This window comes from Sorex araneus, chromosome X, assembly GCF_027595985.1.
Source record: "Sorex araneus isolate mSorAra2 chromosome X, mSorAra2.pri, whole genome shotgun sequence".
NCBI classification, from domain to species: Eukaryota; Metazoa; Chordata; class Mammalia; order Eulipotyphla; family Soricidae; genus Sorex; species Sorex araneus.
In genome coordinates this window covers 186186398-186202692 of record NC_073313.1, presented here as the reverse complement: position 1 = coordinate 186202692, position 16295 = coordinate 186186398, and the positions used below count along the sequence as shown (strand labels likewise).

Sequence of the window (16295 nt, the reverse complement as noted above, 5' to 3'; positions counted from 1 at the left end):
TACAAGTAATACTGATGTCATTTCAGTGATTATCATTTTTCCATGTGCCTGATGGACGTCTGTATGTTTTCTTGAGGATGTGTTGAAAGAGACAGTCTCATTTTTTCCGTTGACCACTGTTGCTTGAGGCTCTGTTTTAGCTGACTTAATTCTACATTTTACATACTCCTGAAAATCCCTGGCCTCTCTCTGAGACTGGGTAGTTTAAGCTTTCCTAAGACCATAAATTCTGACCCAGACATTGGACTCACAGGAGACTAAGAGATAATTGGGGCAATACCTGGGTCTAGGGTGAAATATAAAACCTAAAAGTTCTTTAGGCAGGTGGCAGGGGCTTGGGGAAGTGGGGGTGGAGGGGAATGGGTCATACCCGACAGTGCTCAGGGTTTAGTCCTGATTCTGAGCAGTCGCGGGGACCAAATGGGATACAAACCATTGAACCTGGGTGAGCCCTGTGCAAGCACCTTATCCAGTATACTATTGTTTAGGCCCCTAAAAGTTTTTAAGTAGACAGACAGTTCCCACCAATCTAAGTGAGAGTGATAGGTGTTAATCTTATTTTAGCCACACGAATAGGCAGGAAATTAACAAAATGTCTCTGAGAAACTAAAAGAAATCCCTGAAATTTGATAAGTAATGCAAATACCCTGTTTTTCTATAAAACCTCACAAAACTAGCCACATTTAACTTAATCCTAAAGTACATTCCTCCCCTCATATGAGTTTTGTACTTTTCTACTTCCTTTCCAATAAACTTTTCTATTTTCTACTATTTTTAAACATGTTTGTTACTCAATATTTTCATAGTGAAAAATATTGATTAATACATTTTGCAATCTCTCCATTTTTAATTTTATATGGGGATTTTTTTTTTTGCAATTGTCATGATTGCAGTAATTGAGTTTTACATATTCTTGGTGTTAACTTCTTGTCAGACTTATGATGTGTGACTATTTTACTTCATTTAGTAGGATGATTCTCATTTTTTAAATAAAATGGAAGCAGCCATCATGTTCGGTCTATAGTCTACCTTCAGCCTGCCTCTCCCATCCCAAGTGGGCCCTCCTGCACCCTTGCTTGGTGGACCCTTCTCTATCTCAGCTGCCTTTTCCCCCAGCATGCGAGGCGGGATTCTAAGTTGTGAAGTAATCCTCCTGGTACTGATCTCTGTTGCTTAATACCTCTACTGCATACCACAACACTCAAAAGGAGAGAGAGAGAGCAAAAGTGAATGTCCCACCATAGAGGCGAGGTGGAGTGGGGTGGGGGGAACAGGGTGGAGGTGGTGGGAGGGATGCAGGGACCATTGGTGGTGGAAAATGGGCACTGATGGAGGGATGGGTACTCAATCATTGTATGACTGAAACGTAAGCACCTAAGTTTGTAAGTCTGTAACAGTACCCCCACGGTGATTCACTAATAAGAAGAAAAATTAAATTAAATTAAATGGAAGAATTTTTTAGAGTAATATGGAAAAAGAAAAGGAGAGAGATACATATCCAAGATAGAATAAGAAGTCCTCAAGAATTAAAGAGTCACTATAGGAAGCCCGGGATAGCCGATGGGCGGGACTCCTGGATCCGCCCTGTGCCGGCCGACATTTAAGCACAGAGCCATGTGGGGACGCTCCTTTGCGGCCCCGAGCGAGATCGACCCCGGAGGCAACTGAACCACTTTGGACACGAGCGGCGCCCCCAAAATGCCTCCAAACTGTGTGCTGGGAGCTTCTGGCCCAGGCGCTGCCAGCGAGTGATGCAATTACCAAAAAGAATTTTCCTTGGACTTCATATAGAAATCCAAAACCTAATATCTCTTGATTGTCAGCAACGTGTAAATGTTCCTTTTTGGCAGGGCTTAACGTGGGGGGAAACTCCAAACAATAGTCCTAAGTTTCTTGTTAAAGGGTAAAAGATCGTAGCGATAGAATTTTAGGCAGAATTTTCCCTGGACTTTATATAGAAACCCAAAACCGTGCGGCCGCGGCAGCCTAATGTCATCTAATCATCAGCAATATGAAATGGTTCCTTTGTAATGGGTTGGACTTTGGGGGGACCATGATAGGGTTAAAGTTTGTAGCGACGTGTAATTTCTGGCTGTACTTTCCCTGGACTTTATACAGAAATTCAAAGCCGCGAGGCTGCTGCCATGGCCGCGCAACCTATTGTCATTTAATCATCACCAATATGAAACGGTTCCCTTTTAACGGGTCGGACTTTGGTGGGAAATCCTAACAAGAATAGTAAGTCTTTTGCTGAAATATTGAAGGCCACCAAAGTGGTAACCATCTCTATAGACTGAACTAAGCCATATCCCCACGCCAGCTGAGAAGAAATATCCTTCTTTCTCGGGAAGAAACGCGGCGTGGCGTTAACCATAGTATGATGTCCATTAAGCTGACACAGACCTGGTGGCATGGGAATCGGATACAAGGGAATAAATTATTATGTACTTGGAACAGCGGGACACTGGTGGAATCTCGAGCCGGGGCCGATACCAGCATATTACTTTTGGTTCCAGAAACTGCTTGCAGACATTCTACCAGACTATCAACTAAGCCAGGGCCCCACGCCGGCTGATGACGAGAAATAACCATCTCTCTTGGTTTGTTTTCCCTTTGTCAGGCAGCGTGGTGATTACTAAACAGGCGTGATCTCGGTGGCGTGGGTCGAGGGGGAAAAAAATAGAAAAGTTATGTAACAAACAGCGGGACTTAATATCTCTACATTCTCAGCAATGGAGAGCCATCAAATGCTTCCTTGACAGTGGGACTGTCTTCTCTCTTTTGGGGGGAAACCCTAGCAACAATAGTGAATTATGTGTTGAAACATGGACTGTAACCAAGATAAAGCGTAAACAAAGTGAAATTTATCACTTACAAGGGTGGGGACTGGGGGGGTAGGAGGGGGCGGGAGGTATAATGGGGTGGTTGGTGATGGAATATGGGCACGGGTGAAGGGAAGGGTGTTTGAGTACTGTATAACTGACATAATCCTGAGAATTTTGTAACCCTCCACATGGTGATTCAATAAAATTTAAATTAAAAAAAAAGAATTAAAGAGTCAGGGTGGATGCCCTTATATAAATAATAGTTTCTTTAGTTGTGTAGATTTTTAACTTAATATAATTCCATTAATTTATTTTTGTTCTCCTTACCAATGAAGTTCAGTCACCCACAATATCACAGAAATAAATATCACGGAGTGTTTTGCCTATATTTTATTTGGTGCATTTTAAGGTTTAAAGTCAGATATCCAAGTCTTTAATCTAGTTTGAATTTATATTAAAATAATGATCCAGGGGCTGGAGTGATAGCACAGCGGGTAGGGCATTTGTCTTGCACACGGCCGACCCGGGTTCGATTCCAGGCATCACATATGGTCCCCCGAGCATCGCCAGGAGTAATTCCTGAGTGCATAAGCCAGGAGTAACCCCGGTGCATTGCCGGGTGTAACCCAAAAAGAAAAAAAAAAAGCTTGAAATAATGACCCAGTTTCGTTCTTTTGCATGTGCCAATCTAACAGACTTTAAGAGATTTTCCAACAGACTTTAAGAGATTTTCCCTTCCTTATTTCACCCCCTGGGTTTTTGTCACAAATGTTCATAAAACTGTCCATTATTTTTGAGCTCTTAAGTGTATTCTATTGATTTATGTCTCTACTTTTATTGTAATATCATAATGCTTTTACTACTGTGCCTTCATGTTCTAGTTTCAAGTAAGAATGCAATCCTCTCATCTTTTTTCCTTTAGATTGCTCTAAGTATTAAAGACATACAAACTTCAGTAATGTTTGGAATAATCTCATTAAACATTTCATAACAATTGACATAAAGCTGTAAAATGTTTAGGGTAGGATGAATTTTTTTAACAATGTTCATTTTATCAACTAATGAAAAATGTATATTTGCACTTCATTCTCTCTACTATTCTTCCAATGACTTAGAGATTTTAATAAATTTTTCATCTCCTTAAAGTTTTATGTTTTTTATGCCCCTTTAGAAATTGTTTTCCAGGTATATAATTATTTTTGGTATGACTGTAAATGAAATTACTTATATTCTGGAAAATAACTTGCATGTGGTAAGTTGTATATAAATTTTGTAGCCTCATTATAATATTTTCTGGAGTACTTAGAGATTCATGTGCATATTATTTTGCCATCAAAAATAATGATAACTCTTTTTCTTTTCCTTTTTGTATATATTTTATTTCTTTTCCTTACTTAATTACTATGACTAGAACTTCCAATAATATGTTGATAACAGTGAAAGTGGACATCCTCATGTTTTCCTTAATCTTAGCAGAAATTTTTCCATTTTTTATGAGTGTATATGAGATTAGCTATATCTTTGTCATTCAACTTATTTTCAAAATCAGACCTAGAAAGACCTGAGGATGCTTTTTTTTTGATTAATTTTTTTAAGTTTTTTTTTTTAATAAAAATTTTATTTTATTAAATCACCGTGTTGAAGATTACAATGCTTTCAGGCTTAGGTCTCAGTTATACAATGCTGAAACAACCATCCCTTCACCAGTGCCCATATACCACCACCAAAAAAAAAAAAAAAACCACACAGTACACCTCCCATCCTGCCCCCCCACCCCCTACCTTGTAACTGATAAGTTTCATTTTACATTCTGTTTACTTTGGTTACATTCAATATTTCAACACAAACCTGACTATTGTTGTTAGGAGTACCCCACTAGATTCAGACCTACAGTGAAGACAAATAAGTAGCGGCCGCGCGGTTTTGAATTTCTGTACTTTAACACTAAGTCCAGGGAGATTTCTTCCAGATATTTGATCATTGCAGGCTTGAAAACCCAATCTGTGGTTGTCTTAATATGGCGGACACCGCGCCCTTCATCCCCGGAGAGAAAGAGGCGAGAGAGAGAAATACCTTTCCCCTCCTGGGCGGGCACGGGGCCGAGGCTTAGTTCTCAGGCTGGAGACATTCTGCGAGGAGTTGCCCATACCGAAAGAGGTTTTGCTGGGTCTGGATTCACGCTTGTGCAGCTGCGGAGAGGCCGCACACGCGTGTGGCCCCCGGGATCACATCTCGGCGGTGGGAGGGGCCAGTGCCTCCCACCTTCCCAAGAGCACCCTCGTGTCCTTTTGCTGCAGTTTTTGTCGTAAATCCCATCTGTGGTCGTCTTAATATGGCGGACACCGCGCCCTTCATCCCCGGAGAGAAAGAGGCGAGAGAGAGAGAGAGAGAGAGAGAGAGAGAGAGAGAGAGAGAGAGAATACCTTTCCCCTCCTGGGCGGGCACGGGCCAAGGCTTAGTTCTCAGGCTGGAGACATTCTGCAAGGAGTTGCCCATGCCGAAAGAGGTTTTGCTGGGTCTGGATTCACGCTTGTGCAGCTGCGGAGAGGCTGCACATGCGTGCGGCCCCCGGGATCACATCTCGGCGGTCAATTTTTTTAGGTTTTATGTTTTTTTATGTTTAAGTTTTAAGTTTATTTTTAAGTTTTTCTTATATAAGTTTATTTATTTATTTTTTTTGTGCTTTTTGGGTCATACACAGAGATGCTCAGGGGTTACTCCTGGCTTTGCACTCAGGAATTACTCCTGGCAGTGCTTGGGGGACCATATGGGATGCCAGGGATCGAACCCGGGTCGGCCGCGTGCAAGGCAAACGCCCTACCCGCTGTGCTATCGCTCCGGCCCCTCTTATATAAGTTTAAAGGAAATTATATATATGCATTTATATGTGTGTACATATATACAGATATATACATATTCTGATCTCGATCCCAATACCAATAGTTGTAGTCTTTCCCTGGTTATTACTCAGACCTGACGACTTGTTTGTTACATTAGTCATTCATGAATTTTTACAAGTGAGAAGACTAGAAGCTACCTCTCTCTTTGCTATGTTTGATTTGTCTTCAAGTCTACTTGATCTAGTTTTAGATCTGCCTTTGAAATAAATTCTTTTTTCCTACTTTGTTCTGATCCATTTGTTACTCACACAATTCCAAATGGCATCTAGTATCTCTCCCTCATCTCTATATCTATCTATATCTATCAACTTCAAAAATTATCTATAAAATAGCCATAGTTATTTTGCATAAACTCTATTGATAAAAATCAAAACGTGAATAAACACCATTGAATCATTTTCTAGCATTTCAATGAGACCAATATGCCATACTAGTATTAACAGCATCAATGGAGAAGCCAATTTCTCAACATGTCACCATCTTCTACTCCCAACTCATTTCATGCTTCTTCCTCCTCACATGATGATTTTTGATTCTCACTATGCTAGATCCATCCTGGCTATATGATGCTTAATGTGCCTTTGCCTTTCTCTAACAAGTTTACTATATCTTTGATCATGCTCATTCTCAGACTTTAAGTTTCTGCTCAACAATTACTTATTTTTAAATTGTATTAAATTCACCTAAAACATGATAACACTCTTGCTTTCCTAAACTGGACTTAACTCTCTGCACCTATCTCATGGCTCTATGCCTTTTGTATATAGCAAGCAAATAAATATCTACTATGTATCATTAGACAAGGAGCTATATACTATTCTGTCCTTATTTTTCTTCTAAGTTAATTGTTTCATCAATTAGATAATATTATTTTTATGTCAAAAATTTCTAGGACTTGATAGCATACACATATTACTGTATTATGGTATATATTATATTCACTATATCATTGTATACTTAATTCCATCTGTTTGAAATTGAAATTGCAGTTGGAGAATTAACATGAATAAAATCTCACAGCTAGGATGAATGGAGATGTTACTGAGACCACTCGAGAAATTCGATGATCAACGGGAGGATGATGATGATGATGATGATGATATTGATGATTATGATGATGAAAATATAATGACACAAATGATTACGGATAATATGGAGTATAGATTCAGTGATTCAGTATCTCATTACTTTCTTTTCTTTTCTTTTTTTACTTTACTCTAACTGCAGCTGAGGACATCTGGTGGTATCATTCAAGGTTAAGCATGGAGATAAATTTTCTTTAATTCTTAATAGCAAGCCAAATATGATTAGGGTATTAGTGGACCTGAGCTAAAATATGTGAGTGATGCATTTAAATAAACCTCTGATTACCAGAATTCCCTACCCTTTCCAACCTTTCAGTCCAACTACAACCTGTCATATAAGTAGAGAACCATTTACCTGCTGTTAAAATAGCAAAAGTGTTATCCCTCTGTAATGACTATTGTGGAGGCTGATAGCCAGACAACTTGATATGCTTCCAATCAATAACTGGCAATTGACTGTTCAATGGGAAAAGCACTATATCGGACTTGTGAGAGGAAGAAATCTGACATCCTTCTGCCAAGCTGAAAAGTGAGCTAAAGAGCATTGTTACACTGTCAGAGATGTTGCACTGTAAAAAGGGATTAGTGAAGCTAAGAAATGGTGAAGATACACTGAAAGGGTCCATGTGAATGTCATCAGACATAGATATTGAAAAGATTAAGGACAGTACCACTCACTCAAACACATACAGGGAATGAAAAGTACTTGCATCATTGAGTCCATTCAATATGAAAGTAAAAAATCGAATGTGTAGTTAATGACATCCCTTCTGATTTAGTAATAATATAAAAGTCTCTAGAGAAACACCTACTCCTATTGTAAGTCATCTAAAAATATATGCATATGGAATTTACCATAAGAAACAAGAATTACTTTCATTTAAATGCACATATTTTTATAGAAATATCTAGCACATAGTTTTACAAACCATAGTAAACAATTTTGGCAGAGAGGGTAAAACAAGATGTCAGAAAATAGTAATCAGAATATAAGCTCTAATAATGCTTTAGAAAAACCAAGTTGAATGCGAGTTAGTATTCTTAAAAATATTTCCTTTCATCCTTAAAAACAATCTTTGACTATATAGTGGCATTTCTAAGACTAGCACAAGAAAACAAAAACACATGAGGTAAAATAATACTTAAAGATAAGTGTTATGCCATCTTAGTGCACCAACAGCCCTGGCCCAGAGACACAGCAGCAAGTTCTGGAAGACAACACAGAGCCAGCGATCTCTTCTGGCCCCATATTGAGCCAATTTCACCAGGGCACCCCCGATGAAGCAGTTGCACTCTCCCTGCCTAATTCAGATGGAATCCAGGCAACCAAGAGCTTCCGCAAGCAAGGCCCGGGTACGAGGGTTCCAGGACTAAATTTCCATATACCGCCCACTCGTGAACCTGCCTGTCACAACCACAATGTGCCTCGAGATGCCATCTTAATGCACCACAGCTCTGGTCCAGAGGCACACAATTGAATCCCAAAATGAATAGTGCCCCACAGAAATTTCTCTGAAACCCAACCATTCAAAATCTAGGATTTCAGAAGTATGCAGCCGCAACACCCATGATGTTCAAAATGAGCGATGGACAATAAACAATCTAGCATCTAGCCTTGGGAGGCAGACTTGAATAGTGATGGGAAAATTTGAGTAAATTATAATGCCCAAAAGTAGAGAGAGAGTATTGGGGAAATTTCCTGATGTGGAGGCAGGGTGAGGACTGGGATAGGAGGAGGGGAATATACTGGGGAAACTGGTGATGGAAAGTGTGGACCGGTGGAGGGATGGGTGTTCGAGCATTCTATGGCTGAATCTCAAACATGAAAGCTTCGTAACTGTATCTCATGATGATTCAATTAAAAAAAATAGGCAACGTGGAGTTCATGCCCAATTTAATCAGCTTAATCAATGGCAGATTAATAGCAGTACCTCTACATTAAAAAAAAGTGTTAGCTAGAGTAATAGTTATTTATAAATAATGTAGATTGCTAGTCTCCTAAAATAAATACAGTATTTCAATGATTAAATGAAGGCAAAAGGTCATTAATTTGATTATTATGTAGTAATTGAAGTGGTATTTAAGGACAGTGCAATAGAGCATGAAAAACTTTGATTATATTAAGCCATTCAGATTTTCTCTGTGAAAAGTATTTGATAGGAATCTCAGGAAGAATGTATAAAACAGTTCACAGATTCTTTTACTTTTGTCTTTTGGGCCACACTCAGCACTTGTCAGGGATTACTCCTAGTTCTGTACTTAGGAATCACTCCTAGTGTGATATGGGATCTAAGCCAAGTGTTCATGTGCAAGGAACATGCCTTACCCACTGTGTTATCTCTCCACCCCCTTGAATAATTTACTTTTCTTTATTGATCTAAGAAAGTAATTTCCTTGACCCAAAACACTATCTACAACAACCACTATATCTTGGTCTGACTAGTCTGTTTCCAGTAGGTTCTTATTGCTTATATCTATTCTAGATCTACCTATCTCTTAAGTCATCTCATACTCCTTCGTTCTGAGATGACTTCTGATTTTTCTAAAACAAAACCTTTCTTATCTCTCATTCTTCTACCATGCCAATTTCTTTTTGTCAACCCCAAATCACAGTGTGTCGTAAGTAATATAATGACTATCATCACCAAACTCATGAATAGATGTTTGTAAATGCCTTGATAATTTAAGAAAGGAAATGGAATGACAGGTTTAAGAATATGGCATCCAAATTCACTCCACTCAAATCCAAGATCTTTACCAGCTGTGTGTTCTTGGGACAGTTGCATACACTTTTGTACCTTAATTGTTTCTATAAAAGAAGGTAGTAATCCTAATAATTTCACTTTATCATTTAGAGCCCTATCCCTTCTTTAAACTCCCATGATAACAATTTCCTTTAAATACTAACAGGTTCCTAATAAGGTAGGCATGACATACTATGGTCAATATATATTCTGAGGTTCAGTATAGATTACACAAATTTGAGGGCTGGAGAGCTAGTACAGCAGATAAAGTGGTTGCTTTGCATAAACTGACCCAAATTTGATCCCTAGAACCTCATTGGCTCCCTGCAGAGTGATCCCTGAACAGATGCCAGGAGTAAGCCTTAAATACACTCAGATACCATCCAAACCAAAAATAAAAGATAAAATAGAGGGGCTGGAGCAATAGCACAGCGGGTAGGATGTTTGCCTTGCACACAGCCGACCTGTGTTCGATTCCCAGCATGCCATATGGTCCCCCGAGAACGCCAGGGGTAATTTCTGAGTCAATGAGCCAGGGTAACCCCTGTGCATCACTGGGTGTGACCCAAAAAACAAAACATAGCAAAAAAGATAAAATAAATTATACAAATATAAAATCAGTATCCATGGTTTGTTTACCTCTAGTGCAATGAAGGCCCTGAATTTTGTGTTGTCAAGGTTTGATCTGGAATAAAACATTTTGTTTGTTTGATTTGGGGCCACATCTGGCAATGCTTTACACATAAATTACTCCTCACAGTGTTCAGGGAACAGTATGGGATGCCAGGGATCAAATCCAGGTTGACTGCATGCAACCATTGTGCTATCACTCCAGCTCTATTTGTTTCTGAGTGGAGGTTTGGGGCTACATCTGTTAGTGTTTAGGATATATTTCTAGTTCAACAATTGGGCATCATTCCAAACAGTGCCCAGTGGACCATGAATGCCATGTATAGAAACAGAGCATCATGTATGCAAATCATGTACTTCAATCTATGGAGCCTTTCAAAACATTGTTTTGCCCTCATTTTTCCCTCTGAAAAACAGAATGCAATATAGAGGGAAAATAATCTAATTAAAACAATTTGCAGACATGATATAATATGTTCTACAGCAGTTTACAAAAGAAGGTACGGTTTTGGTTTTGGTTTGGTTTTTGGGCCACACCGAGCTGTGCTCATGCTATATTTCTAGCTTTGCTCTCAAGGATCACTCCTAGCGGGTTTCAGGGAAACATATGGAGTGCAGTGGATCGAACACAAGTCAGCTGCATGTGAATCCAGTGCCCTACCCACTGTATTTTTTTTCTCCAGCTTCAACTGTGATGATCTTACATTTCCTTTTTGGCATGGGGAAATTGTAACAGAGTGTAAAGAAATTGCCCACATACTGATCACTTCACTCTTAAACAAGTGCCTTTTAAATAAAATGTGTGAAAAGTAAACAAACTTTCATAGCTTAGTTTTGTGACATCAGGTAAAGAGAAAAGGAATTTGAAATATGAAGTTAATACATCTACTTTAAAGAACAAACAGCTGTGTCTAAGACTGGAAATCCAAGTTCTGTAATTCCTTCATAAATCTATTGGATACTTCCCTTTCACCAGACTCTTTCTTATTCCCAAAGAATGAATGGAGAATATAATTCTCCTCCCTCAATTAGTTCTATTGGTTCATATTTACTACGATGTGCCAGTAGTAAAAAACTCTAAGAAAGGAAAAGAAAAATAAGCAGAGATGGCTTATGAAGATGATTGATTCAGAATCAACAGCTTAAATTATAGATTCCTTATAAATTTGAAAATCTTGCATTTACTATTATGATTGTGGAAAATTGCTTCAAAAAATGGTCCAACATGATGGCCACTCAATACCTCTACTGCAAACCACAACACCCAAAAGGAGAGAGAGAGAGCAAAATGAAATGCCCTGCCACAGAGGCAGGGTGGGGTGGGTGGAGGACAGGGTGGAGGTGGTGGGAGGGATGCTTGGACCACTGGTGGTAGAAAATGGGCATTGGTAGAGAGATGAACACTGGACCATTGAATGACTGAAACACAAGCATAAAACTTGTAAGTCTGTAACTGTACCTCACAGTGATTCACTAATAAAATTTTTTTAATAAAAGAGGAACGATACAATACCACTCCAGGGGTATCACAATTTCCACAAAACCGGGACTGTGAGTATTCAAATTTTGCTTTTACCTGAGGCTATTTTTGTTCAACTTCTGAGTTTTCACAACTTTTATCTTAGATGTTCCCAGGTGCAGCCAGACTGTTGTGGAAGGAGGGAAAATCAGGTCTTGGTTCACTAACTTCCAAAAGTGTTTCAAAACATGGTGCTCACCCAATTAGGAAAGGTGAAGAGATTATTTAGAAGGAAGACAGATTTGTGAATTTCTCAGGCACCCAAGACATGCTTGCCAAACCTCACAATCACCCAAGTCCCTCTGATTTTTCCTGGCTTGATGCCCAGAAGAAAAGAGGAGTTTAGCAATGTTGCATCCCACAGAGGAGGCACTGAGTGATTTCACAGAAAGAGGAAAGAGAAGGTGCTAAAAAAATATGGTGATTTTTAAGGTTTAGTATGTTTTGTTTCTTGCTCATCAACCCTTATAGTGTTCTTTTAAAAATCAGCACCTCACCTCCATCAATTTTCAACTTCACACTTTTTTCTAAAGCTGGAAATTTTCTATTTTTATCTTGGTGGGATGGAGAAAAAAGAGATAACATCCACTGATATAACTTTTTCAAAATATTGTTATTGCTTGAGGAAAATATGAGAATAAAGTGTTATAATTGATATAGCAATGCTCTAATGTGATTTGATGATACCTTGGACAAGTGTTCACTTACAGCTTCTTCAGAATTCTATTATCTCACTATAATATTGATGGTCTGATTCTGAATTTCTAATAAGATAATTGATATTATAATCATGTATGTACTATATATTTTCTGCATAAGAATATGCAATTCTTCACCATTTAGTGATGATAACTAGGTACCAGACCCAGCACTTCTAGATTGGTACTTACTGGAAATATTAAATAAAATCATGTATTTTTAGGGGCCGGAGAGTTAGTATAGGGGTTAAGATGCTTGTTTTGTACATGGGAAATCCTAATTTGATCACTGGAAGCATATATAGTCCCTTAAGCACCACCAGAAGTGACCTATAAGCACGGAATTAGAACTAGGTTCTAGCACCATCAGGTGCTAGTGGCCCCAAAACAAAGGGAAATAATCAAAGAATTAATTAAAAACATGTACTTTCAGCTTTAAGTCTCCATGATTATTCATGATTTTTTTTCCTCCTAGGGGCCTGTGAAGAAATAAGATCTACAGCAATACAGTTATGTGTATGTATTGAGAACAGAAAAAAGTAAAATTAAAGCTAATCTATCTTAGGTCAGTTTTTACGTATATATTCAAATTTCTAAGTAGAAAATACTAAATAAAATATTTCACACAAAATTAGAGAATGTTTTGTTTCCTCAGACAGCTCACAACAATAAATGAATCCCATTAGAGCTGGTGAACTATTTCTCGTTTGACTTGACCAGACTCCTCTATGGCCTCAGCTGGTGAATTCTATTTTCCGAGGTATAGAAGAAGCCACGGAGTGGCTAAGAGGTTTCCAGGAACAAGAATGTTTTGTTGTGTTGTATTTTGCTTATGTATTTTAGTTTTGGTGGGACCACAACTCAGTAGTAGTCAGGACTTGCTTTTGGCTCTGCACTCTGCACTCCTGGCAGGCTTGTTTGAGGCAAGGGATGTGGGGGAATAAGTGGTTGCAGAGATTGAATATGGCTCAGCCACATGCAAAGCAAGCACCTTGCATGCTGTATTATCTCTCTGACCCCATGAGTATTAAGTGTTGATTCTGAATCAAAGTTTTACTCCAACCCAGTTGGCAAAGCCTCTGTGTGTGAATCTGTGAATATAATCTCACCAGCAGGAAAATAACAAATAACTCATTAAATAAACAAGATAAAAATTAAGAAAAGGAGAGAAAAAGAGGACAGTCTTACTGCAGTCACCTGAAAATCCTCTAGCCTTGGTTTAAATTGTATTCCTAAGTCAAAGGCCTTTCTCTTGTACCCTTTCTTTTAAGTCAGTTTCAAATTTTGTTTTCCCTGTGAAGTTTTCACCAACTATAGGAGAAAACAGCTTGAGATAATGGTTCCTTAATTATCTTACAGTTATTGCACATAGTTTGCCATACAGTTGTCTAAATTGTGGCTTTGAAACTTGTTAGAGTCTCTGAGGCAGAGAAGCAGTAGAGTGGATAAGGTTCTTGCCAAGTATCAACCAGACCTGAGTTTGATCCCTAGTACTCCAGGTGTCTCCAGCACCAATGTGAGTGATCACTGACCATAGAGTCAGGTGTAAACCCTGAACACTACAGAGACATCCTCTACTCACAAACACTTATAAACCCAAACTATTATATGCAGCAACAGGCATAAAGTTATATAGCATAGCTATACAAATAAAATACTTACTGATATTAAATCTCAGACCGGGACTGGGCCTCTTCCACCCAGATTCCCCATTTTCCAGTAGCTAGGCAATCACACCCAGAAACTGTCCCTGGTGCCATGCAATCGCATCAACAGCCAACATCCACTGTAAAACCAAGCTCCTAGAAGCAAAATCTGATATCCTAGTTTTCCCTCTTGGAGATACTGGCAATTTACCAAGAGTTTATTGCCCACATGGGAGAGACTGGCAAGCCCCCCATGTCATATCCATATGCCAAATACAGTAACAATGATGGGTCTCATTCCCCTGACCCAGAAGAGCCTCTCATGTGGCACTATTGGGAAGGGCAAGTTAAGAGATGCTGCTAAAATCTCAGGGCTAGGATGAATGGAGATGTTACTGGGCCCACTCAAGCAAATCTATGATCATCAGGATTACGGTGATACAGTGAATATTAAATCAAGTAAACTTTTAAAAAATACCTATATTTAGGGCTGGAGAGACGGTATAGCAAATGGGGGCTTGCCTTGTAAGCAGCCTGCCTGGTTCATTCCTGGCAAGGTGCATAGTCCTTGAGGACTACTAGAAGTGCTCTGAGCAAATCTGGAAGTAAGCCCACAGAATGACTGGGTGTGTTCAAATAATCATCCCTTCCCCACCCAACACAACTTTCAAACCAGAAGGGCTCACAAACCATAGTTTGAAAAGTTAGACTCTAAATTTAAGTATCTTATTTACTTTGCTACAGATCACAAGACTATATACTCAACAAGACTATAGCTGGACAAAATTTCACAGTGATCTCAAAAGACTATACACTTTTAGAAAAAAGGGCTAAAATAATTTATTTTTTAATTCCTCATTTTGTATTCTTCATAAAGTCTAGCTTGATTCCTTTTTCTTTCATCTCTTATGATATCTTTTCACTTCACTGTCATGCTATTCGGCCGTGAGACAAATCTTGTGGATTTTTGTTATTTTCATTTTTCTTTTTGCCTGTCATATCCCTTGCATAATATCAGCTTGTTTTCTGCTTGAAACCATTCTGTCACCCAACACTGTCACATAGTCATCAGAACTTGTCATCAATAGATGCTTTTGCCATTGCCAATGGATCCAAATTGCAATATATTTACCCATGAAGTTAGATGTGTTGATATAACTTTATTTGGCTACTGAAAAGTGATTGAAAATAATGTTTGACACCTTTAAGGAAAAGCTTTTAAAATAAGGCAATAATTTTCTTATGCTTCATTCTCCTTGTATGGCAATGTTCTAAATGGCAGAAACTCTAGGAACATTCCAGAATGTGGACAATGTTGAAAAATAGGTAAGATGGTAATTGTTTCAAATGACATTTATTAGCCCAGGATGACAATACAATTGATTGAACAGCTCTTCTTTGCCCACCCACAACACCCTATGTGTACCTCACCAGATATTCCCTTTCCGCCCTGTCTTTCTGGCAGACCAGAATCCATATAAGGACATAAAAAATATCTGCATGTCTTTCGTGCCCACTAGAGTGCTTGCACATAGTGATTCTCAAGAAACATATATACAGTGAATAAATGTTTACCGATATAAGAAACATAATTCTAAAATAAAAGCTCTCATCTTAATATTTTTATCTTATTCCACTATGGTTAAACCATGAATCTACTCACAGTTATGGCAGGTGGCCCCAATGTAACCTGTGTCACTGCAATTACAGAAGAAGCTAGTCCAGGACTGGGAACATCTTCCTCCATGTTCACAGTAGTTTGGTAAACATCTAAGGGTAAATGAAGCAAAACCAAATAAAGTTAACCAAATTAGTTAACACAAAGACAGAAACAAAAATATCTCACATTCAAGTGTATGGTGTGTAGTGGAAGTCAGATACTAACGTCCTGTAACAGTCAGGCCTCATGGCATTAAATATTACTATAGGTTGGCAAGAAGAAATGGTTTTACCCAGCACTACCAGATAGACAAAGGTTCAAAGATAATTTAGGCAATTTAGTTAAGCATTCCCTCATTAGGAAATATTCTTAGTAGCATACAATTAATATGAAGTGATGAGAATCTGTAATCATCTTTATTTATCATGTAAAAATGTTGATCCGAGATGACAACTTTACATTGTGGGGTGATTCAGTGATTTAAAGCAAAAGGAAAGGGTGGGGGAACCTTACTTATGTTTTCATTTGAAGGAAAAGCTATCTTAAACTTCATGTGAAATTTGAAAATATTTATACTTGCTCATGTAT

At 38.5% G+C, this 16295-nt stretch overlaps 1 protein-coding gene across 1 annotated transcript in view; it reads right to left on the bottom strand.

Annotated features, from left to right (window-relative positions):
• Positions 1–16295, bottom strand: part of CNTNAP5 (contactin associated protein family member 5) — a 932137-nt gene that overhangs the window by 333770 nt on the left and 582072 nt on the right. The window contains exon 11 of the mRNA XM_055120538.1: positions 15711–15817. Coding sequence (XP_054976513.1) covers positions 15711–15817 — 107 coding nt within the window. The remainder of the gene's footprint in view (positions 1–15710; positions 15818–16295) is intronic.